The sequence below is a fragment of the Bactrocera latifrons genome, unplaced genomic scaffold (assembly GCF_001853355.1).
Source record: "Bactrocera latifrons isolate USDA-ARS-PBARC rearing strain unplaced genomic scaffold, ASM185335v1 scaffold_96, whole genome shotgun sequence".
In the NCBI taxonomy this organism is placed as follows: domain Eukaryota; kingdom Metazoa; phylum Arthropoda; class Insecta; order Diptera; family Tephritidae; genus Bactrocera; species Bactrocera latifrons.
In genome coordinates this window covers 555,900-582,115 of record NW_017537667.1, presented here as the reverse complement: position 1 = coordinate 582,115, position 26,216 = coordinate 555,900, and the positions used below count along the sequence as shown (strand labels likewise).

At 34.2% G+C, this 26,216-nt stretch overlaps 1 protein-coding gene across 8 annotated transcripts in view; it reads right to left on the bottom strand.

Moving 5' to 3' along the window:
- The window catches only part of LOC108977852 (chloride channel protein 2), a 45,305-nt gene extending 23,966 nt beyond the window's left edge, over positions 1-21,339 (bottom strand). For 2 of the 8 annotated variants that reach the window (XM_018947792.1, XM_018947801.1), the window contains exon 1: positions 21,015-21,339. In XM_018947792.1, the coding sequence (XP_018803337.1) occupies positions 21,015-21,209 (195 nt within the window). In that variant the 5' untranslated portion in view covers positions 21,210-21,339. Of the gene's footprint in view, positions 1-2,064; positions 2,478-8,779; positions 8,889-21,014 lie in introns of those variants that run through there. The other 6 variants (XM_018947797.1, XM_018947798.1, XM_018947793.1 and 3 more) reach the window with 5 other exon arrangements.
- Positions 21,340-26,216: the final 4,877 nt, after the last annotated feature.

The window sequence follows — 26,216 nt, the reverse complement described above, 5'->3', positions numbered from 1 at the left end:
AAATAAATAACTTCCTTTAACCAAAAAAATATAAATGAGTGTTTGATTCAACAAAATCGGCAATTTCGCACAGAAAATTATTTCGAAATGACTATTTGAACGCTGTGAGTTAAAAGCGTTAGCTTTTTAAAACGTTTTTTTTCAGCTTGAAAATAATTCGAAGACCTTTTATCATGGAGAATATTTATATCTTTTTACGAGTACCAATAAAATGAGACTAACATTCGCAATACGTTCTCAGCTGTCTTTGAGTACATACAATATAATATAAATTGCTTCAAGCTCTGTTCGGTGCAAAATTGACTCTGCAATAAGATATCTGAGGTTTTTATTACGTCAAAATTTATGACAATCATAGTCAAAATAATAAAAATGACAGTATTTAAATTACAACGCTAACAACAACACTTTTCAGTTAAAGTAGGCAACAGTACAATGTATGCTTTTGCAACGAATGAGACTAAAATTCAATTGATACATGCCAGTTGTCGGCAAACAGATTTACATTTCATCATTAAATATGACATAAACATATTTTTTTTTTCCAATCAAACAATAAGCTTTACTTTTAAGCCGCTATAAAAAGGCTTAAAAGCAAAGAAAGCTAAAAATCTATTTAAGTAAAAAGAGCTATGGAGCTTTCTCTCCTATACTGGGAGCGACGGAACACGCGCTTAGAACTATACCATCTCTATAACTATTTATTATTATTACAAATTGTCTAGGTACAATACTGTCACCCACAAAAAGTAAAAATGAGGTTGAAAATACTTTCAGTCTGGTCACCCATCTTCGGCTAAGCAAGTCCACATATATGAAATGCATTTATCTTTTTCCCCTAACCTACTAGATATATACCAATAGGAGCATATACTAGGGTCTGAAGACTGTTAAAAAAGCTATTTCTGATATTTGCAATAAATAATATACAAAATGGACAAATGAGAAAGCTTCAAAGCACACGCTGTGCTAACGAACCAACAGCTTTGAATAATCCGATTAAAAATAATTTTTCATGAATGGTCAGCACATTTATATTTTATGTTGTATATTTTTCTTTTAACATAAAATAACCGCAAGAACGTCAAGCCCAAGAACTGTCCGCCCCAACTGCAACAAGCGGGCGAGCGAGGTAGCATGAGGTCAGCATAGCAGTTGCAGATGAAGAAGCATGCGCGTAATGAGCAGCAGACGCTGTGAAGACAGATGGACGTTGAAGAGCGATGGACAGATGTGGCAAGGAAACAGATGAGCAGTGGCAATGGGCAATGTGGAAAATGTTTGCGCAGACAAATCGACAGATATGAGCTGAAATTGAGTAGAATTATGAGCAAAAGATGAGTAGTAGTGTTAATGATGGGAAATTCGCCCGAAAAAAATATATAAATGTGAAAGCTTTCGCGTATGACCGGACATAGGAAGGGTGTAAGCATTACAAATTTGCAGTTGTTTTGTGTGTGTGTGTGTGTGTGTACATGAGGAAAATCGTCAGTGTTATACGCTGAAAGCATGTCAGCGCCACTTACTGCGCTCATATGCATACCTGTCTGTCAAGCTGATTGTCAGTCAATAGAAATGCCGAAATGCTTTCTGGAAAGCTTCTAAGGAAATATTTTTATCGGCATTATTAGTTATTGCTGAAATTTTGATTAGCTACATGAGTTTATTTAATCTGGAATTTAGTTGTTTTTGTTTACTTTGCTATTTTTGTAGAATTCGAACAATCAATGAATAATTGAAGAACCACTTGGTTGATTGCATCCGGTTCCTGCTCAAAATTATGTTAATGGGAAAATAAGTAAAAGAAGTGTGAGTAAATATGGTTTTATACGGTTGTATATCCCCCGAGCAGCCCCTAGTTGTCTCTAAATCTTTTTCTTTGGTCTTAAAAGGCTTTTCGTGGACTATGAAAAATTATCCTTATAATATTATATTTATTTCCTGTCACACATAACGGAATATTGTAATTACATAATTAAACACTACACTTATTCAAAAAGCATGCTTCATGCATTCATACTTAAACTCTACAGAAAAAGTAAAACAACATGATCATTTGCTTACAAGGGTATCAATATATCCGAAGGGATCGTCGTCATCCGAAGATGAATCCGAATCGCGCCCATGATCAGCTGGCGGTGGGCATGGATAGAAGGCTTGCGATTTGATTTTCGGTTGCTTTGACACCCGCCGCAATTCCTCCTCCATGGAGATGGTGCTGTTGCGTCGCTGTCGAAATTGACGCAGAAACTTTTCGAAGTCAGCCCACTCCGAGTCGACGACTTCAACATTTTCTTCGCCGAATTCTTCGTCGTAGCGTGGTTCGCGTTGATGTTCGCGCATGCGCGACTCGCTGTCGCGTGCGTGCGGGTGACGACTGACGAGATAAACCATTTTTTTTTGTTTCTTTATTAAAATGTAAGATAATTTTCACACAATTGTGGGTTATTGTTTGTGCATTATTTTCTTGAAACTGTTGGTTTTTGACTTTGTTTTGGCACTTTACGGTTTTGAATTTTCTATATTTCTTTAAGATTCGATGTGAATGCTAATAAAAATGTATGGATATTTTGTATTTATGGTTGGAGCACTAGAAGATTTCCAAAGTTTAGGAAAGGCCGGCAGGCTATTGTCCGAAGTTAAAAACATAACTAAGGATTAATTCACTGTAGTCAAGCAAGCTTGAAAAAAGTTACATTCAAGAAGGTTTCCCTAGAAAAAACCGTAGTTGTATAGACTTCCTGGAATGGATTATTTTTGAGATTTTGGCAGAAAAATTTGGTTTTAAGTGTAATACTGCATAGAGCTGAAAGCTGTGTTTTTTGACATAAAAAAATTTTTGTTGAGATTTTGTGCCATTTCGATCTCCAGGTTATCCGAGAAAAAGTAGATGGACGTGCTGATGATACTTGCGTTAATATTGCCGAGTATTTGAAATCTTAATGAATATTAATTGTAATAGAGAGGATTTGTTTGTAATAAACAGTAGATGTTGTTTTTGCTTTTGATAAAGAATCCGAGTCCGTTTCGGTTATGGAGAGCCCACTGTCTTGGGAACAGAAAAACAGTTGTTGTAGTAGTGAGGAGTAGAAGGAAGGATGGAGAAATGCTCATCGAAGCGTGTTTCCAAGTCAATCGGATGTAGCTATATGACACTTTCCAACTTTATGCTAAAGTATTCACTTTGACTAGAGCAGCAATTTTGCAAAGACTTTTGAAATTTGATTTCAAGATGTTTTCTAAACTACAATAACCATTCAAGATAAGTCTTAGCAAAATAAGGCTTTTGGTGATTTTTGTTGTAGTAATCAACGCTTTATGCACTTTTTATAAAATTGTACAAACAAAATTGTTTAAACACATTTTTTGAAAGTTTTCGGTATTTTATATATGAATATTTTTCTAATTCAGATAACTTTTTTTAAATAATATAGTTTTTTATATTTCATTCATATATAAGCAGTTATTCCATTTTTTTTCAAATATTAATTTTATTCCAATATTTCAATTTTTTGTTTGTATTTAATTAAATCTTGGCTTCAATGGCTCAATGAATTAATAATGTTTATAATATTTATTAATCTTAACTGAAATTTTCATGGTAAGCTTCAAATAAAGGATCAGCCCGCCAGAAATCCTTTCGTTTATATTCACTGACACTCTTTATCATTCTAAATTCCAGTTTAAGTTGCTAATTGCATTTTTTTGCATTACATACAAATGTTGCCACGCTTTCGCAATTATAGCTGGTTCTTAATGATTTATTAACGCTCAACTGTTGTGCATACTTGCAGCAAATAGTGATGTTCGGTCTTTGAGCTTACAATTTTGCAATGTGCTAATTCGCCTCTAATAAATATTTCCGGCAATTTAGACACAATGCGTCAGTAAACACACACGAGCGCACGCATACAAATGAACCTACAGATCAGTATACAATAAAATTGAGCTTTAATATAAATCACTAGTTACTAATTTAGTCACCGAACATTTTCATTATTCCTTTAGGAAATCTCACTGACAGTTACAACAATTTCTTTGGAAGAGGACTTTTCACTAAGTCACAACTGGTCAAAACTGGTCACACAGCGCCACAAGGTATCCGATAGGTGTCGTTGTATCGAATAGAAATGAACTTTGCGACGTTTCGCACTCAACTGAAATGTGATCGCTACGAAAACGTGTGTCAAAGGCAATACCACAAAGAGATCCATTAAATTTTAAACTAACCTTAATCAGAACTTGCCACATACTACTACTATATATACATATACATTTTTTATATCTACTATATATACATTTTGTATTTTTACATATATATTCAACCTAAATGATCATTCAGACAGTTCATTAGCTGGTCTAAATGAAGATTAACTGTGCGCAACTGAGCATCGAGCTTGAAAATGCTCAAGAATCGCTCATGAGGCGCAGAAAGTCTTACTAGAGAGGCGTGGAAACGTCTTCATTACATACAACATATCTACATATGTATGTACATACGTATGAGGATCAGCGACTTGCGCGCTTGTCACCAAACACATAAAATGCTTCAAATTGTCGTAAAAGTATCTACAAGTGCATGTATGTATATGTAAGTGTGTTGTGTGTAGAGCATGCGAAACAAAGATTGCAGCTTAATTTCATAAATTTATCAATTTACTACTTTAACCGGTCACTCTCCAAGCAACTGTATATATGTATGAAGGCATATGAAACTATTATAATATACATACATACATGTATCCATATCTTAGATGCGCTCATCGCAAACCATTACTATATATTTCTACACATATTATGTACATACATATGTATGTATGTGTTTTACTTGAGTCCAATTGTAAGCATATCGCAAACGCCTTCATTTAAAATCAGCATGCCGGCTAAAATTAAATGAAGTGAAGCTTACTTACTCATAAACTGTTCTTAACCTACCTTGCATCATATATGTATACATAACGGTTCTTCTTCCACATACAACATAGGAGAATGAAATATTGTAGTAATCATATTAATGTGATCTTCTCACTTTAGCAAGAATATTTTTCAGAGATGCCACTTTCAGAGAGTCGATTTATAGTATTTTTCCAGAGATTAGTTGGATTAAGATGACAGTTTATTTAAAGCACATAAATATTTCATAAATAATTTTTAACAATCAAGAGCGGTGTCTAAAAGATTTTATCGAATAACTATTTTTCTTTAAAGCGATTTTCAAAACAAGGATGTTTAGTAAGTAAATAATAGGCAGTACTATGTTGTTTGTTAAAAAAAAAAAAATTGTTAAAAATTAACCTCCGGTTAAAATATGTATATACTGAAAATTTCTTAACTGTAAAAAATAATGGCACACTGCAAACTTAGCTAAACTTTTTTTCTCTTCATAAATTCTTTGTTAAAACTCAGTTTTTATAAGTGATATACTTATATTAAAAAGTTGTAGGTAAAAAAAAGGACCCATTTATTTATTACAATTTCTCATGGCGTTCATTTCAAAAGCATTGTTTCCATGAGCAGAACGCCTAGTAATTTTATAACTTCAGATATACATATATTTCCAAAACGGCGAAACTCAGATTAAGAATATATAATATAAAGAAGGGTTTCGCTTTTGTTTTTTTTTCTTAGCTAGAGTTAAGCAAACATTTTATCTACAGTTTGAATCCTTACAAGGTAAATCTTGAATCGAGTGAGGAGAGGAGGGAAGAAATACGCCCTTTCAACAAAAAGAAGAGAGAGGCAGAAATACATGTGTACGAAGACCTTGAGATGCGAGTAGAAGGAGTACGGTCCGATATTATCAGAAATGCCTGTAAACAAATCGTTTCAAGTCCGAGGACGGCTTCTATAAAGACAGGAATGGAAACCTCACAACTGACACACGGTGTACACTTGAAATGGAGAGAGAACACTAAAAGAGGGAAGCATTCCATCACCTTTTTGTCGCACTGCCACTTTCGACCACACTGATAGGAGCTGCCTATTCGATCCATTCCTAAATTTGATATCCCTGCGAAACTTATACGACTATGCAGAAAAAGTATAATACTACTGGTGTTAACAGACGATATTGACATCACAGGCATTATCAACAGAGCCGTCAGCGCAGCTTTTTCAAGTCCAGAAAAAGAAGAGAAATAGGTTGGTTTTGTGGTGAACAAAGGCAAGACAAAATACCTGGAGCCCACAAAGATATCTCGGGTTTTGGAAACTGCGTTACTGTTGGCAAACATAAATTTGAAAAAGTTAAAGGCTTTGAATAAAAATTACGTTCTATAAGTCTCTCCTTATTCCCATCCAGCTACACGGCCCAGAAACATGGACGATGAGTACCCGAGATAAGTAAGCACTTGGATCATTCGAGAGAATTGTTCTTCACATGATTTTTGGAGCCATCTGCGTGAGCGATGAGTATCGAAGAAGAAGGATATATGGCGAGATGGATATAGTTAAGCGACCTGTCTGCACTTGGGATGTACAACTGACGTGAACTTGCAAAGAATAGAAGCAATTGGCGAATTTTCTCCGCCCAGACCAACCTTCGGTGGTGGTGTCAAAGAAGAAGAAAATGTACATACATATGTACACATATTTACTATAATTTATTTTATTAAATTTTTATTTAAAAATGTAATAGCAAAATCACTTAAATAAACTTCGTGAAAAAATAAGACATTTAAATTAACGTTTATATTGGCAGCTCTGCCTTTGTTAGTATGCATTTTCATTTGTTTTCATGACATGATCTTTGTTCTTTCTGGTTTAAATGCATCATTAAATACATACATTTACAGTTATAAATCCAAATGCACACTCAAGCAGATATAGAATGCTATATATATTATACACTAACTTGTTAAATTCAATAAAATATATAAATAATAAAATACTGTGCTATGGAGTTCGTTTGAGATAAATGTATCGAAGTTGGAACACACTTATAGTAGGAACCCTTGAGCAGTTAGGGGTAAGGCCAGAAAAAAATTAATTATTAAAAGAACGGACGGTCATCACAATAAATCAAAATTGTACGAGTGGCATAATTTAGTACATGGCTTAATTCGTATTGGAGCCCATAACCAATAAATATTAACAATTTGCTTATTTATAGTTGTAATAAAAGCATTAGCCAAACTTAATCCCGCTTCAATGTCAATCAGCTTTTGCTATGATCAGTACGATAACGGTAATGGTATGCCTATAAAGCAACTTGTCAATACAAGAGTGCATCCCAAGTGCATCGGACATAGTTTGTTCGGTTAGATACTCTCTAATAGTGATGGCCGATATCCATCGATGAATACTTCACAAAGATATCTATACACAATAGTGGTATTTTTTTAATGGCCTTTTTTTGCCAGATCACACGTGGCATATCAAGAACTGAAAATGGGGGGGGGGGGGCTTTTGAAAAATTTTAAGAAAATCCAACGTTTTCGAACCAAATATCATTCGGTGATGAGACCCATTTCTGCCTCAATGGGTATATACACAAGCATTTTCGCATTTAGGATGAAGAGCAACCTGAAGAGATTGAAGAGCCATAATTTCATCAAGAAAAAACAACGGTTTGGTGTGGTTTATGGGCCGGTGGAATCATCGGTCCATATTTCTTCAAAAATGATTCCAGTGAGCACGTAACCTATTTGATGTCTGAAGCTCCTGGTCTCGTCGACATTTACTTTCATCAAGACCTCGCCGCTTCCCACACATCGCATCAAACAACGGATTTATTGAGAGAACACTTCGGTAAGCAGATAATTTCACGCTTTGTGCCGGTCGATTGACCATCAAGGTCTTGTGATATCCAACCTTTAGACTTTTTCTTGTGGGGATATGTAACCAGCTTCGATTCAGGCCTTGTAGAAAAACATCACACGTGTCTTTTGCAAGTCATCGAAAATTGGACTCAATGTATGAATCATCTGAGATGTAGCCGTGGCCACCATTTGAAAGCGATAATCTTCAAGAAATAAATGGCAAATAATATTCTTTCGAAGGATAATAAATATTCCTCATTAAATTTAAAGTCTCTGCGTTTTTTTTTCTTGAAAAAAGTGGGGGAACCTCGAAATGGATCACATTGCTTGAAAACCAAATAAGTTATTTTCATAAAATTTTTTTCAATAATATTTTGATTGAATTGAAATCGAGCTTATTATTTTGAATAGGGTATAGTAAGTTTTCCATGAAGTTTGTATTTCCTGTAAAGAAGCGCCGAGAACCCATAAATTATAAATATTCGGTACGACGAGCTCAATCGATTTAGCCATGTTCCACGATTTATATATAATATATATACCCGAATTAATCCCGCAGTTTTTGAAATATCAATCTTAAATTTTCCACACATCCTTTTCTCCCAAGGAAACTGCTCTTTTGTTGGAGCTGCCGATATCAGTTCCCTCCAAATCGGTTCACACAAACTGAACTTTCGAAACCGAGTACGAAAAGCCTTTGTATTTGACGAGACATTCTTATGAAATTTGGCAATAATTATTATTTGAGGCACAACTACATTTTCCTAACAAATTGTTCAGATTTGGCTGAATTTTCCCACAACTATTTTTACAACTTATTGCTTCATTACCAAGCAGCTTTTTATTAATTACTTTTCTATAAAAATCACATAATAATCAGCTTGCAATAAGGTAAAAAAGCATTTTATGTTTCGGAGATTTTTGGCAGGACAACAACTTCTATCAACGTCATATAGTACAACTCAATGTATAATTATGCATTTTCACTTTCTAATTTCAGCACAGCGATACATACTAACCTTTTTCGCTTTCACTTGTGTTTTATCCATTTTCTTATGAGACATAGCATCTAATATATAAAAAATATGGGAATTTTCCGAATTCTTACGCACACACAACGACACAGCAGCGGCGGTGCTGTAGACTCTTTGCAGCAACACTTAACAAATCGACACGCCCGCCAGTCAACCAACAACGTTCTGAGAGAGATTCTCGCACAACGGCGTTATGGCCAAAACTGTGACCAAACGCCGAACCTCGAAGTGTATAAAAAAAGAATGTACGCCACGCGTACATACGGCACACCGATACAGCTAAGTGCATGTGAGGCTGTGTGTGTGCGTGTTTGTACGCAAATATAAGACAAATATTCGCGAAAATTGTGAAGACAACAAAAAACAGCATCACATTGCTTGTATAACCTTTATCGAAGATAAATAAAGATGCTAATTAAAAATGCGACAAATCTACCGCCAAGAAAGGGGTAAGCATGCCGAGCAGCAGTAATTAAATAACAAAGCCAGTAATACTGGCCACAACAGCGGCTGAGGAAAGGTGGAATAATTAGTGAAATAAAAGCAACAACAAGTGACAAACTAAACAAAAGAAAAAAGTAACAAAAAATGCCAAATTCGTTGTATCTCCGAAGCTATAATACCATTAATAAACAAAAAATATTCCAAAAGAATACAGGAACTTGATCCCGATAGTTTAGTTTGTCTGGCAACTATACAATATACTGTTTCGATGCAAAACAAAATGTTCAGAGATTGTAGCGTTATGTTGACGCACTAAATTTTGTGAAGCCATCCTGTTAAATAAGCAGTTTTCCATTCAGGTACTTGATTTCGAATGATCAGTTTTCATAGCAGCAATAAGATAGTGATCCAAGATTTTGGGCCATATTCTTAGCAAATTATCAGAATCTTTTAAATAAAAGGACACCCGCGAAATTTCAGTGCGATATCTCAAAAACTGAGAGACTCATTCACATATACACAGACGGTTGAACAGACGACTATGGCATAATCAACTCAGCTCGTCACGCTGATAATTTATATACGTATATACATTTAATTTGGGTCACCGACTATTCTTTCCAGGTTTGACAAATTTCGTACACTGAAGGTGTTACATTGGCTCCCTCGAATAGAAAACAGTCTTTTTTCAACATCTACTTGAAATTGAATTTAGGACAATATTCCAGAGGGGCTGTAGTATTTAATAAGACAATAAAAAGTTATAGCTTATGAAACCCGTAAACCTTTGTAACCCCTTAATACATATATAATGTGCAGGGTATAAAAACAAAAAATGTTTAAGAAGTACAGATAATGGCATGGATTCCGTGGTACATGAGTGTGCAAAAATATAAAACTTTACAACTGCAATAATGTAGCGCGTAATCCTTTGCGGCAGCGCACAGTGTTATGTGCAAGTGAGGTAAAATTAATGAAGTAGAAATTAAACTCAAATACACAGCAATAAAGACGTCATGCATATATAAAATATATACATATACATATGCTATGTATATATGTATAAGCGTGCAAGTTGGCCCAAATGGCAAGCAAATAAAAGCTGTTGGGTCTTGGCTGTCGTCTAACTCACGCCGACCGCCAGCACATATCACATGCGTAATGTACATAAATACAGATACATTGTATACTTGCGATAACGACAATGAACAGCCTGTTGCTGGCGGCTAATTGTCTCAACAAACACAATAAATTCGCCAAAACTCCATAATGCCAAGAAAGAAACAATTAAATACACAAAAAGATATTTGCAAATGCAAATAATTATAACAATAACAACAATAATGTAATTCAATTAAAAACATACAGACATTACGTTGTTTGAGGCGTTATGCCTCAACACCTTATTAATTAGCTTGTAGGCATACTAATAAGCAAATGGTAATTATGAAAAGCAAATAGCTTCAACAACAACAACACCTATCCAAACATAACGGCAATATGCGCGTTCTATTAGTATAACTGTATGTATTTAGCAGTAATTAAAGCCGCCGTATCAATAAAACTCAACAGTTACTTGCTTAAACAAATCCACGAAGTGCCCGCCAACCGACGCCTACGCGTCATCAACTCGGCGTGCAGTTTATCTGCCTCGGAAATCAAAGCCAAAATAAGCGGTACAAATATCAAGTGATTGATCGCTACGCACCCACATACACACACGAAAATTTAACTAAAAATTTAGCGGTAAAGTGCTGAGCACTTAATGGCTTTCTAGCTGCCATGAACCCAGCACGAAAAACTAGTGGGTGGCGTTACTAAGCAGGCGAGGATTCGAAAGCAATTTGAGGATTCAGAATATTAGAAAAATTGTTGTTCAAGTGTTGTTGCTATTGGTATTTTTGCATGTGCCATATATACTAGTAGCGGTTCTAAGATCAAATATGAAATAAAAATCCGTCGTCTTTGAATTAGTGGTGCTTTTGCTTCAAAAAAATGTTTGAACATCGATAATGTTGGCGAAAATCGTTAGAGTAACTTTTTAGAAGAAACAACTGTTATTAGGTCGGACGAAAACGGAAACCAGCAACGAAACCAAATGCTACAGAAAAATACTTTTACTCTCGGCTGAATGTCAAAAAGAATAATAATAATTTCTCACAAGTACCAATGGTGGTTGGTTTGCCGTTAAATCTTCAGTAAGTACAATATGGTTTTGAATTAGTTGCTTGTTTTTACTGCTGGGTTAAACCGCTCATTTGGATTAGATTATTTACCATTGTATGACGTAGTGTCAGGAATTTCGTAAAAGCGCAATGCCGTTAAGTTTAAGTGAAAGGAATAATTTATGACTTGGTCATAAATGCAAACCACAGTGCTATATTTAGATAAGATTAGCAAATCGCAACGAAATCGCGGTGAAATCGCCGTGCCATAGATTAGGTAAAAGTATATAAATTTAATAGACTGGGAGCACAGTTAGGTTGATAGCAGAAAATTAATTTCTCTGTCTTGTGGCCTGCGAAACCTCAATCACTTGCTAACGGTGCTGGTCATTAAAGCGCTGCCAGAAATACGATAAAAAATGTGAGATTGCGGTAAAAAAAAGAAAAATATATCAAACCGTTAAGAAAAATGGCTTACAGCACCAGCTCTATTACTTAAAGATTGACCACTATTTCATGCAGGAGTTATGTTGTATATAGTATAGGAGTATAGTTGTATATATTTTAACCATTTTTGTACCCTGCAAAAGGTATGTTAAGGATGCCACTACGTTTGTATCACATAGAAGTATCAGCGGAGATATTACAAAGCACATGTATATAAAATATCAGGGTCATGGACTTAGTTGATTTAGTCGTCCGTCCGTGGACAAAATTTTCGGGGAGATCTCTGAAAAAATATCCGCCCGCGTTGGCAGCAAAAGTCCTTAAAAGATCATCTAAAGTATTAAATCTAAATATGTGTTTTAGTTAAAACCTTAAGTCAACTTGGAAGAACTGAAAATTGGATTTTTGGCAGACATTTTTAATAAAAAAATTTAAAATTCAGTTTTTTCAAATAGTTGTAATCGGAAAAAAATCCTTCGTCCAAGTTTTTAAAAATTGCATCTCAAAGAACTGTGCTAAATTTCATGAATATCGGTTGAGTAGTTCTCGAGAATTTTTTTTTTTAGTTTTGGGAAAACGCGTTTAAAGACGGCGCACTTAGCCTAGCAAACCTCGAGCGCACAAGTTCTCAAGGCTGTATCCCCGAAACTATTATTCTGATCAACTTGAACTTTTAGTACAATATTCTAAAGACGTTGTAGATTTTAATATGAGAATTAAAAAATAGATTTTTCGAAACCGTAAACCTATGTGACCCCTTAAAATCAAAATCAAGTGCTTGTGTGTAACCTTTGTGTTTTGTGAAGGGTATTACAACTTCGATGTCGACGATTTTTCTTGATCTTAAAAAGTTATATCGAAATAAATATCTGTAACTTCATATGTATGTATGTATGTACGTATGTACATATGTAAATTATACACTTTTCTGATGAAAGTTGGTCAATATAAAGACAAAACTTTCAATTCATGCCAAAACGAGTTTTCACATTATAATAGGGAGCAGCCAGACAGACACATGCACACAACCTTTTTCGGTTAACGGTAATTATACGTGTGTGAATTAAATTTATTTATATACAAGCACAAAATTTTTTAACGAAGCCGATACGAAAAGTAAATTTTAAACAATTACGTCACAGAAAATACAGAAATAAAATACGAAGAGGAAAAACTGGATTTTGCAAAAAAAGAAAATTTAATAAAAGTGCATAAACATATTTACTAAAGTAAGGTAGTGTGCTCTTAATCAAATACTTTTTCTGATACTTTCTTCTCAATTATAAATGATCTTAAGCCTTCAGAGTCTTCGCTTAAGTTTTGTCGACACAGAAGTCAACCAATATAGATAATTCTTAGCATATAGTGGAGCGCATAACAAAACAGATCTGAGATGAACGGACCTTAGTGCAAATCTATTGCAACAACAAAAAGATAAATAATTCCGTTATCTGCTTTATTTCACTCCCCTAAGTCGCGGTTATACCTTAAAAAAGCACACTTATCAATTACACTCAATATAATGTGCAAAATGTAAATTACATAACATAATATTTTGTTCAAATAAACAAAGAAATTATATGCAATTTGAAATAAGTTATTTACTCAATTGTGAAAATAAAAAACTGTTTGCATATTCATATTATACTAATAAGCGCTTGTAGACAAATAACGAGATTATTTGGACACAGGCAAACAAACATAAGTTAAGTAAATATAACTACGGTATATGTGAGAAAAGAAAACGTGCAAAAAATACAAAAGCGTGGTCACATGACTTCTAATCCGCTACTTAGGCAGCAAAAATATAATACCTTATCAATGAATACGAATAATATAATAATGCAAATTCAGAGACAGAAATGATAATAATAAATAAAAATAACAATAATATCTCAGAAATTTTGTTGTATGCCTACATATATATATATATGTTGGAAGAGGCCTTCGGTGAGCAAATATTTTTGACGACGAACCACGCCCAGGTCGAGCCATCAGCATCAACTGACGATCAACACGTCAATAAAATAAAGGATTTGGTGCTTGAGAATCCAGTCAGAGATCTTACTGGCATTTTTAGAATATCGGAAGGATCACCATTTTGAAAGATCATTTGGGCCTGAGAAAGTGAAAGCACGATCGCATCTAAAATCAGTGTCTTTGAAAGGAATTATTACTGGCGATGAGTCATAGATCTAACCTACGACCCGAAAACAGACGATAAATCGAATCGATAAATCGTCGAAAAAACCACGTCAAAGCAGGTCAAAAATCAAGGTTAAGTTGACAGTTTTCTTCGTTTATCGAGGTGTTAGTGCACACGGAATTCCTTCGTAAAAAGAAACCGGAAATATAACTCGACAACTCTTGTTTTTTGCACCACGATAATTCACCGTCACATATTGCTTTGATTCTTTGTGATTTTTTTGGTGAAATTGTCAACCAATATCAAGCCGCAATCACCGTATTCGCCTGATTCCACTAACTTTTGTTATTTGTTACTGACACAGTTGACACAGAACTATCTTCTTTTGGATAAGAAAAAAAACACTCATCAAATATTATTTAAAAAAATTTTTTTTTTGTATAATTCCACTTCCACTTATTTTGTCCAACATTAAATTTAATTTCATTTCTATATTTCATATAAATACGCATACCAAATATCCATCATCGTGTTACGCCATGGCGTATGAGTGATTTGTTTCCGCTTACAAAGCACTTCACAGAAATTATCGAAATCTAGATAAACTTAATTTTTTATATCTTTCACCACACATACTTGCATATAACTCACAATCACTACAAGTAAGGCAGATGTTGTAAAATTTCGATCTTAATTATAAGTTATTTGCGATAATTATTTTCACTAGTCGTTCTGCTGGTGTCTACTCAGGCGTTGCCTACCGATTACGAGTGCTTAGAACACAAACGTATATTTGCCTAGTACCTGATTGCGTTTGCGAAAATATGGCAAGGTTTTATGATAAACGGATGTCAAACGCCAGCTAACGGCGGACAATTGACGGATGATACGCACACATGAATACATACATATGCCCATACGAGCGAGAGTATGTAAATAGCTGTCTATACGAATGTAGCGCCTATCTTTTGGAGTACATTTGTACATATCATATACTAAAGCAATATGCCCATGCGGATAAACATATATTTTCATAAATACTAATCAATCAAATGTTTTGGGTAATATATATAATCATATCTGCACTTTTCGCACACACTGTCTGTTAATTAAAATAAAATATTTTGATTCGCAAGTAATACGTATTACTTCATGAGGGGTTTTTGCATTTGTCATGTGATTAAAATATTAATTTTAGTCAATTTTTTATCACATTAATTTCTTAAGTTTTTTGTGAAATTGCCAAAAATTAATTATTGCTGTTTATACACATGTAATCATGCGCAATTAAAAAAAGCCAATTTGTACAAATAAGCAATTAAAAGTGGCTGGCTACTTGTTAGTATTGTTATTTTATGACTCCACTTAGCAACACAATTTATTTTTTTTCGACTTAAAAAATAATATGGTTGGCATCGCCCTTCACAGCTGTCATTAAATGGCTATAGCAACAAGTGCGCAGGAAGAAAAACAATAAAATACTAACAAATAATTTTACTTTTAACACATGATTTATAGCCGAAAAATATTGAAGTCAATCCATCATCTGAATTGCGTTTGCAAAATTTTTTTGCTTTTATTCGAGTACTTTAAGTACTTGTATATTTTATAATGACTGGTCGGTGCTGAGTTCAAATAAATTAAGTGGAGTATTTATTTATTAAGGAGGATAGAATCATGTGTAGAAATTCACGAAAGTGAGGAAAGTTCTCTGAATGCCATTGCCATTCATTTGGGAATGACCAGAAACGACTTTTTTACATATGGCTCAAGCTACTCACGACTTCCGTCCTTGGACCAAGTATCCTCCGGGTAGCCGAAGAACATCCGTTTGAAGACGAGCTAAAGTGAGAAGGCGAACCATCCTTCTATAGGATTTGGGCGCTGATTTTGGGACCCGCCACGTAAAAAACGCCACCAATGACAACGAACAACTGCCTCGAGTGAGCGACCCCTTGTCATCAAAGAAACTTGCGACATGGCTCCTACATCACTGTTGACAGTGTTAACATCGAAGTCGTATATAATATCGTCTATATTGGAACCAGCAAGAAGAATGTCAGCCTCGAAATCCAACGCAGAATAACCGACTCTTGTCAACAGCTTCTATTTCCGACTGACTAGACAAGTGAGAAGTAAGGTCTTCTCACGACGAAGGAAGCCCCAGTTCTACAAGTAACTCATTATTTCGATCATGCTATATTTTGCAGAGGCATATAACAATATCTGAAGAGTCGGCGTTACGAGTTTTCGATAGAAAGATTCTGCGGAAGTTTTATGGTCGTTTGGGCATTGGTCACGGCGAATATCGCAGTGGATGGAACGATGAACTGAACAAGATATATGACGACATTGACATAGTTCAGCGAATTAAGATGGAAGAGAACACAAAAGCTTTGAAGATTTTCGATTCAGTACCCGCCGGGGGAAGCAGAGAAAGAAGAGACCTTCATTCCGTTGGAGAGATCAGGTGGAGAATGACCAATCAAATGTAGAAAAAAAAAGAAACCAGTGTTGTGCACCACAATTCATAAATCCACAGGCCTCACTTAATATGTATATATGGGCATCAGCAGAGGTGTAAATAATTAATTCACTTCAAGATAGCGGCTTGCAAGCTTATTAATTGATAATAAATACAGGCGGCAATTGGTTAATTAAGCGACTTTCTTTTTGGTAAAAACATATTCGGACAACGGTGCCATTGTCGCAATCTTAAGCGCCTTAGAGATGCTCAAATGCAAAGTTCAATCAACCTGTTGCAAAAACAGCGATGGAAGAGATGCGACAGAGCATTTTGGTATTGTTGTAATCAGCTTATGAATGATGAACGTCTTGCCGAGCATTCTCTGAGTAATTTCGCGAAACGAGGATGCTGAACGATGGCCGACTTCAATACACAGATGTTGCTTTGTGTAATCGATAAAGAACGATAAAAATTACTATTTTATTTACTAAATTTGATAATTTTTTTGAAAAAGAGCATTGCTGAGATTTTAGTATGCCATAACGCAATTACAAACCCACACCTATTTCTCAGCGCTCTATAAATCATTATCTTAATTACACTCGTGTCTGCCTTTGAGCCTCATTCTGGCATTTGAATAGCGACTGCGCGCCAATGAAAAAATGTAAAGATTAATAATACAATAACACACTCAATAATAACAGATGTAAACTGTTTTTTTTTTGTGCTGACGACAATGTCTAATATGAATAACAACAATAAATACACTCAAAATATAACAATGTGAGAAATGCATATCCGAACAATGAACCGGTATAATGAGCGGGGACTTCCGTTGTCAATAGTACACATTAAATATATTTACACTTCCACACACACACGCATACATCCAATAATTTACGTTTTCGAGCTTATTCACAAAATAACGCAGCGCATTGACGTGTTCGGTGACCAAAAAAAAAAAAAAAAAAAAAAAAAAAAAAAAAAAAAAAAAAAAAAAAAAAAAAAAAAAAAAAAAAAAAAAAAAAAACAGCTGCAGAAAAATAGCACAAATTTGTTGTCATATACGAATAATTTTGTTGTTATTAATTTAATATTCACCAAATCAAAAAATGAGCACTTCTTAAATTTTCGAAAAATGTATTCTTTTTTGGCGCTTTTTCGTAGTTAATCATATAACTATTAGGGGATTCCCTATGAATGACGGTGTACTTTAATATGTACATATGTATCTTTTACAAATATGCAGAAAAAGTTAAGAAAGTGAAACATTGTCATTACAAAATAAACAAAGTACAAAACCTGTTTCTTTATGTCTATACTCACGTGACTGTCTGATGTTAATTATTCAAATATGAGCCACAATATTTTCATTGGAATTTAATACCGCAGAATTTCAAAACAAATATCATAGAACGCTAAAAGGTCGCTGTCTTATTGGGAAATGCGCCAATAGACTGAGTATACATAGAGACTGTAGAACATTTGCAATGCAAACGCAAGGCTAGCACCTATCGGTCGCAGTTTTCTTGACGATGTCTCGAAAGTCGCACATATGAAACTTGTCCAATTCATGTACTTCATCAGACCATAAAATGGCTCAGTGGGAATATATACATCGTTATATATCAACCCCAAAGCATAAGATTAATAATCCATTAGAAGATAACCCATATATGATAAGATTAGTTTTATTGATTCATAAACGAGGTGCATCGCAAACTTAGATCTATTGTCCTCTCTCCTAAATCACAAATACTGACCTAGCCCCAGCATATTGATATAGTTCAATATTCTGCTGGGCGCTAGCGAAGCGATGTGATCCCTAATTGGAAATATGATCCAAGTTCCTTTAAGCTTTTAAGTGTGCAGACTACTGGGAAATCAATAAGAAAGTGTTCTGGTGTTTCAATGAATTCAGTCTTTATTATAGTATTGCACGTTCAATACATACTTTTATACGTATTAAAAAAAACTCTCACTCGATTACTGCAAGCCGTTTACAAACAGCCGGAAAAAAACAAATATTTATCAGGTTTTAAATTTAATTCTTGCTCAAACGTGTTGATCTCATTTGGCAACATTTGTGGGAATTTTCGAATTTTTGAAAAGGAAAAACTATTTTTTCATTCGTCTACTTCTACATTAATGTTGTTGCCTCAAAATAGTTCGCTTTCGATATTATGCACTTATGACAGCGCTTCATTCAAAAGTCACTCTTCAAATTCAATTTTTGGTGACGCATGTAGCTCTTTTAGCGATTTTCATCTATCTTCTAAAAGGACAGCCCTTTAAGGTTCCCCTCAATTCTGAAAAAAGAAAAAAATCACACGTATATGAAGGTTTTGTTAGTTTTTTCAAGCCGCGCCCCTCAAATTAAGGTTACTTAATAAGGTAAAACGATCCTCAATGACGATCTTTATTTTGATTTTAAACGATCACGGCAAGCTATGATGGCGCGGTCTGAATAATATATTTGAGAATTCTGGAATTGTCTTGCACGATAATCCATGCCAAATTTCATGAAGAAATCTTTGACATGTTGATCGATGAGTAAGTTGGCAGCTGTATGCTATAATTATACGAAATCGGTGGTTCCAATAAGATGTGTCCAAAATTGCAAAATTGTATAAAATATTTTAAAATTAACCGGCGAGAGAGTGTATTTATTTTATTTTTTTCATTATTATGGTGCTTGGTCTATATATTTGCAGACTGTATTAAATTATATAATTGCATAAGTAAGTTCAGAAAGAAAGCTGTGTAAACAATATTTAAAACCTACAAATAACTTAAAAAATTGCTGCTAACGGCATGTGTAAACACTTTATAAATTTGAAAATTTCGCAAAAGCACAAATTGCCAGAATAAATAAGAAGCACAGAAATCGGAAATGTATGCAAACAATTAAAATAAAAATACAAATACAAAAGCAAAATCGCCATCTTGGAAGGATGCTTTTACAGTTATCAGTTTTTGTTTTTATATAGAACTTGTTTACATCTCTACAAGCGGCCAGTTTGAAAAACTCAAAAATGTACACTTAACTTATTGACTTTACGCACTCGCCTTGTGATCTTGCTAAACAATAAGCAATTTTGATAAGTATTTAATGCTAATCTGCTTTTGTTTTGCCTTTTTGATAATACACTTTGACTTCATCTTCTTAATTTTTATTATTATTATTTGTACGAAAAGAGGCCACACTTCCAGTGTTATTTGTTATTTAATAGACAACAACAGCAACTTTTGCATTTACATATTTATACGAGTACATACATATGTAGTGATATCAGTATGAATATATGTATGTACAAGTGTTTGCTTGTGTTATCAGTGCGGCTCACACATTTGCTCTAAAACTGTTCCTTGTCAGCTGTTGATTAGAACTGTCTCATCCCATTAGCTTCCGACAGCTCTGTGTTGACTATGTCACAATGATATTTCATATATTATATATTATTTACATAAAACATTCCAGACTTTATTAGATTGTAAAAAAGTGTAGTATATTTATACCAAAAACAACTATAAATTACGTGTGTATGTATATAACCGACTTTATGGCCATAATAATGCGAATTTCATTCGCTTTGAGTCTTACGTATTTATAGGAATTTTTATACTCAAAATTTACTCATATATAATACACTATATAGATTTTTACGGCTGTTGACACTACAGGCTCGAGCTTGTATATTGCGTAACTTTTTCGAACATTCAGAAATTCTGAAATATCTTAGCATCCCGCCTCATTCAACTACATTCATTCATATACCCTTGTACTCACCCTCATGAATCTTCAGTTTAGTTAAGTATTAGGTTATCTGTCTATTTCAGGGTGTTTTTTTTTTGTCAAAGCAATGGCCATTAGGAACATAAGAGATCAACAGTGATTACTATGTCTATTAAAGACAACCAGCAATCGACATTTTTGTATTATGGTAGAGTAAACGGCAGTAAGGTGAAATCAAGTTTAATACCGTCGTTCATGGACGAGAAAACTGTAAAGCTGCCATATGTTATAGTGGTTATGTCTGAACAATTGGTTTCGAGATTGTACCGTTGCCATACAAAATATTCAGTGCCAAATTCCGTGAAGATGTCGCGTTAAAAAAGAAAGTTTTCCAAGCAAGGGATTTATCGTTTTCTTTAGGTTTTTCGTATATACTATAATTGTCCGATATCAGCGGTTTCGACAAATGAGCAGCTTCTTGGACATAAAGGGAAACAAATTACAGATCGATATCTCAAAAACTTATGCACAAGTTCGGGTATATACAGATAGGAAGATGGGCGAACAGTGCTAAATCGACTCAGTGCGACTGATCATTAATATATGTATATATATATATCCTATAAGTGCTTTTAGTGCACTTTTTTTTTCTGAACAGGTCCCGTAGAAAAAAAAAGTGTGCACTAAAAGCACTTTCACCAAAATTTCAAAATATCTAATTATGAAATATACACCCGTCCAAAATGTGAATGTAACAGTATTTGATCATAATTTACACTAGTAATATAATAATTTAGTAAGGTTTCTAAACTTACCAAAGTATGCGTGTAACCCAGACCGCTCTCATCGTCATCCGGATCGTCAATACCAGCGGAACTATTGCCATTCGGCCGCCCAATAGACGAGGCATTAGAAGCGGTGCGCATTGGATGCACTTTGACATGAGTCAGTGACGGAACGGTGAGCAGAGATTCCATTTGGGCGGAGTTGTTATTGGTGGGAAACTTCATTTTCCCAGGCGCGCACGAATATTACACGAAACTTGTACGAACGTTGCGCGTAAATGAGCTTACTTTTACGAATTAAATTTATTGAAATTTTTTATTATTTTCGTTTATGTCTTACTCTATTTACTTTGTTATCTTGTAATTATTACTTTTGTACTAAGCGGCTTTAATATATCTTTTTAATTTTATTTTCTTATATTTATTATTATTGTAAAAAAGATTTTATATTATTTACTTTGTTTTATATAATTTCTTTTATATAAAGGCACAAAAGATCACAACCCAAATTATTTTCTATAGCTGAAATATTTAAGAATTGATAATATTTTCATGTATTATTAATTTTTTATTAATATTTATTTGTGTTATATGTATATATATATTTTTGATACCGATCCACGGTTTCTATATACTACAACGTTTTTGGCTTTAATATTTATTTTTTACATTTTTTAACACAGTTCGATTTTCTTTAGTTATTCAATTATTATTAAAATTCATTTTTTAACACGATTCGAATATTTTAGTTATTTAAATTATTTTTAAAATTCACATTTCAATTTTTTAAGTTAATTGGCTAATTTTTTTTACAAAAATCGATGTTTTAATTTTTGTTAGTTAATTATATTATTTTTTGAACAAAATTTGATATTTTAAAGTTTTTAATTAATTAAGAATTATTTCTAATTCAACCAGTTTATTTAATTTTTTTCTTCATTTAATTAAATTTTTTTAATAAGCAAAATTCGATATTTTAAATTTTTTAGTTCATTAAATTATCATTTTTAAACACATTTCGATATTTTGAATTTTTTAGTTAATTAAGTTATACATTTTTAACTTAATTACACTTTTTTAATTTTTTTATTCAATCAAATATTTTGCTTAATCGCAAGTCTTAAATCAAATGCCGTTTACTTTAATGCTCACTTTAGTTAATTTAATGCCTTTATTTAAGCGAAATATAATTTTTATTGCTTTAATAACTGTTTTTTATGTCACAAATTTCGTATGCATTCCTCGCCATTTAAACACCAACTCATTCACAAACAATTTTCACACAAATTTCCTCCAGCCTCAACGCGCACGACATTTAATCTTCGCCCTAACTCCGGCGACGAGCACTTCAATCTCGTAGAGTAGCGAATTTAGCTCTGACTTGCACTGTGGTGATTCTGTTGATTGCCAAGTTATCCGCCGACAACAAATAAAATGCAACAACAAATTTACAAAAACAAAAACAAAAAAAAAAACGCACACAAATAAATCAAATCTCGTAGAGGAAGTAGCGAAGAAAGAATTCTTTTGCAGCAGCAATGAACCAGCAACAATAATTGTAAGAGCTTTAGCCGTAGCTGTAGGAATATTTCACTCGCGTACGCGTTCGCTGACGGATCATCAGTTTCGACTACGCGTTAAACGCATTTGACTTTGATACTACTACTCGGTGAATATTAGTAGTAGATTTATACGAATATTGTCAACATAGCGCAGCAACAACAATAACAACAAGACGACGCGTCGGCACTTCACGAAACGGAGTCATACACTGGCGTATATATGCATGTGTATTTGTAGGTATGCTTGTGGCTAGGTGATCGTCAGTGATCGTTTGTTTGGCTCGGCGATTTGGCATTTCACGCGGCTGCGTGATGTTTGTTTATATGTCTTACGTTGCTTTGAAGCGTTTTGAAGTCTCGCAGTATCGCTGAGTTGTTCAGTACTTAAGTTGTTGGTTTATTGGGTTGTTGGACGGATTGAATTGCATTTGATTGTGCGATAATGCCTGTTTGTTTGGCTGATAAGTCTTTTAATACATAGGCACACAGGCAAGAGTGCGTGTGTGTGTGTTGGTAAAAGTAGAAGTAGTAGTAAGCGTGCATATATTAGGATGAGTGATATGCTTTGATTTTTTGTTGTTGCACGTACCGCATGACTGCATTCACACGAGATGATCTTGTAAATAAATGAAATGCACGTGACTGACTTGGGGCGCCCTTTGTATGTGTGAGTATGTGTGTGTGCTTTTGGGCTGCGGATGCACTAGGGAGTCATTCTTACATACAAAAGTACATATTCATATACATATACATATAATATGTATTTGTAGTATGACACAAAGTTAATAGCAACAACTAAGCATTATTCATCCAATTGAACGCTTTCGCTGTGTTTATGTGCGCTTTGTTACGCGTGGGTTCCCCGCTGGAGTGGTACTCCATAATGTCACATGTTCACACGGCGTGCTCTCTAAGAAGTTTGAACTTGTTGAGAAAAGCAAATAAACACACACTCGGGTAAGTTAATCAAAAATCGGCATACGGTCAAACATATCGATTTACACTTTTTCGACTACACAGGTTGTCCTCACTAAATTGTGGTGCGTAGAAGTGGCGCACTATCGTATTGGCTATGAAATAAGTGCTTGTTGTCACAGATAATGTAGGCACACTTAATTTATCAATATCAAATGTTAATTTTAATTATTTACGCACATCAATACATTCATATACATATGTATGTGTATATAATTATTTTTAGGAATCACAAAGTAATCGGCGCATTCAGCGGTATTCATACAAACCCATTTTCAGCGCCAGTTTACGAAAATCCCACAGGAATATTACTGAAAGAGTCAAAATGCGCGAGTGTTTAATTTTATGGCAACAATATTTAAATCTTTAATTATCTAAGGCAATAAAATAATAAAAAAAAGGTGAAACAAATATTTTTAAAAATTTATTTCCGAACAAGATACTTTATGGCACTCCCCTGGTTGCTTTTTATATCATATCATAATCTGATTATCTGTCATTTGGCGTTTTTATAGCACTTTTTTATTATATTATAATTTTTCTTTTAAATTTTGTTTATTATGCATGAGTTTGTATGTATGTACATTTATATAATTGAAGTTGTTCTATAATGCTATTGAGTATGAGTCTGACATTCAAAAACTTATATATGTAGAGTATGTACATATGTATTAATGTATCATCACTAAAATATACTTTCTTTTACTTTAAACACCTCCAAACGCATATTCTACAGCGTACCAATCCTATAACCGCAACATACTATGAGAATTTCTAGCGTAGAGGGTTTGTAAAATACATCTACAGAATCCCGTTATGTTTACCAATTTAATTAAACGATAGTTCCTTTACCATAAGAGGGCTAAAAATTATTTGGACAGGTAGGGGAGAGAATTTTTTAACACTCTAACCAATTTTCCTTCATATATCTGAGGTGTCGATGAATCTGTCAATATGTTTTTGTTTTACTTTATCTTATAATGCTAAATCCAATTTAAAACCATGAATAATCGAAGCATTTTAGAGCTTAAAAAGTGTTTCTCTTATTCCGACAAATAGAAATAATGATTATGATTCAAACAATCTTCCTTAATATTGTGCGGTTTTTAGATTTCACGGATTTCAACCGTATTTCATGGTACTCAGAAAGGGTAAGGTATATATTATATGCGAGAGTGGCAAAATTATCCAGCCGGTGTTCTTGCAACAGTTTTTTAACCGGTCATGAAGCCGACCACTTTCATGATGGAAAATTATTGCCATGTGTCTGGTCGCAAATTCCTGGTGTTTTTCGGAAATCACCCAATTCAATTTGATGAGTTGTTGGCAGTAGCGTTTCCCAATAATGATTTTAGCCGATTAAAGAAGCTCGTAATACAGTTCCCACCAGCAATATTGATTTTGATTGATGAGTATTAGGTTGGTTTGGTCGGTAGGCTATATATCACCAAAATACGACGAGTTTCGGCTGAGGTTTTCTTCATATTTAACTAATTAAGTAGAACTCCAGGCAAAAATACTTTTCAGCATATATTTGAGTGAAAAATTTATTGATGTTACTTGAAATGTGTGCTCTAAGGCTCAGGGCTCAGGACATGTCAAAATGCTCTCCTCCTTCATCTGCATTCGTGAAAACTAAGATTACAGCATCATAAAGGTCACTCACATACCGGCGAGGGCATCGTAGATGTGTAGAAGTCGCCGGAGAAGTGGTGCAGTGAGCCTTTTCACAGCTGAGTCGAAGCTAGGTTTAAAGATTGGGGAGTTTTACGTAAGGAGCTTTCCGTTAAACTTAGCTTTGATTGACTACCAGCTCCTGTGCGATTGTGAAATCTTTTTGACCTAGAGTAGAATGCAGGAGATCCAATGAACTACTTGCTCTCAGCATAATATCCTTGCCGCAATCGTAGGTGTTCTTACTGGATATTGTCCAATGTGCATTCATGCGGTGAGGCTAAAAGTCTTGTCGAACACCAGTTGTCTAAGTTGTACAGAAGATGGTGAGGTGGAAAGATCCAGGTAGTTTCCCCTCCATTCTCCAGCCTTTGCCAGACTAATGCTGAAGCATATCTGTAGTCTTAAATTCTGCTAGGCTCATGCCGAATTGTAAGCGTCTTATGATCCAGTGTATAGGAGTTTTTTAGCTGCCACAATGGACCGGCGTTCTAAGCTGTCCAAGTGAGATCCCTCTTAGCATCGACCTCTTAACATAACCTAACCTAACGCTTCAAATTAATGGCATACTTATACTCCCAAATACGCACAAGGACAGTAGCTTTCCAGTGCATTTTCGGAAAATTTAAACAATGGATAATAAAAATTTCAAAACTTTACTTATTTTTGAAGTTGACTTAAGATCCCACATCATTTAATATGAAAAACAACTGTAGAATACTAGTCTTCAACGGGCCCTACCATCAAAGTCTCCTTCTATAATTACCTGTCATACATTATTTGTATTATGTAATTGTTTAAACCCATAAAACTATTGCGTAATTATTATGTTTATTGATGAAATGCGATCTTAAAAAGCAGCTTCAATAATTTCTCACTTTATCGCAAGGCTTTTAATTTACATTGAGAGCCCAGCTTTCCCACTTTGGCACACTTATCTAAATATTGGTGTTAACATTTGTTCACGTATTTAGCACAGTTTGTTAAAGCTTTTGTCATGCTAATTAATGCTAACTGTAGT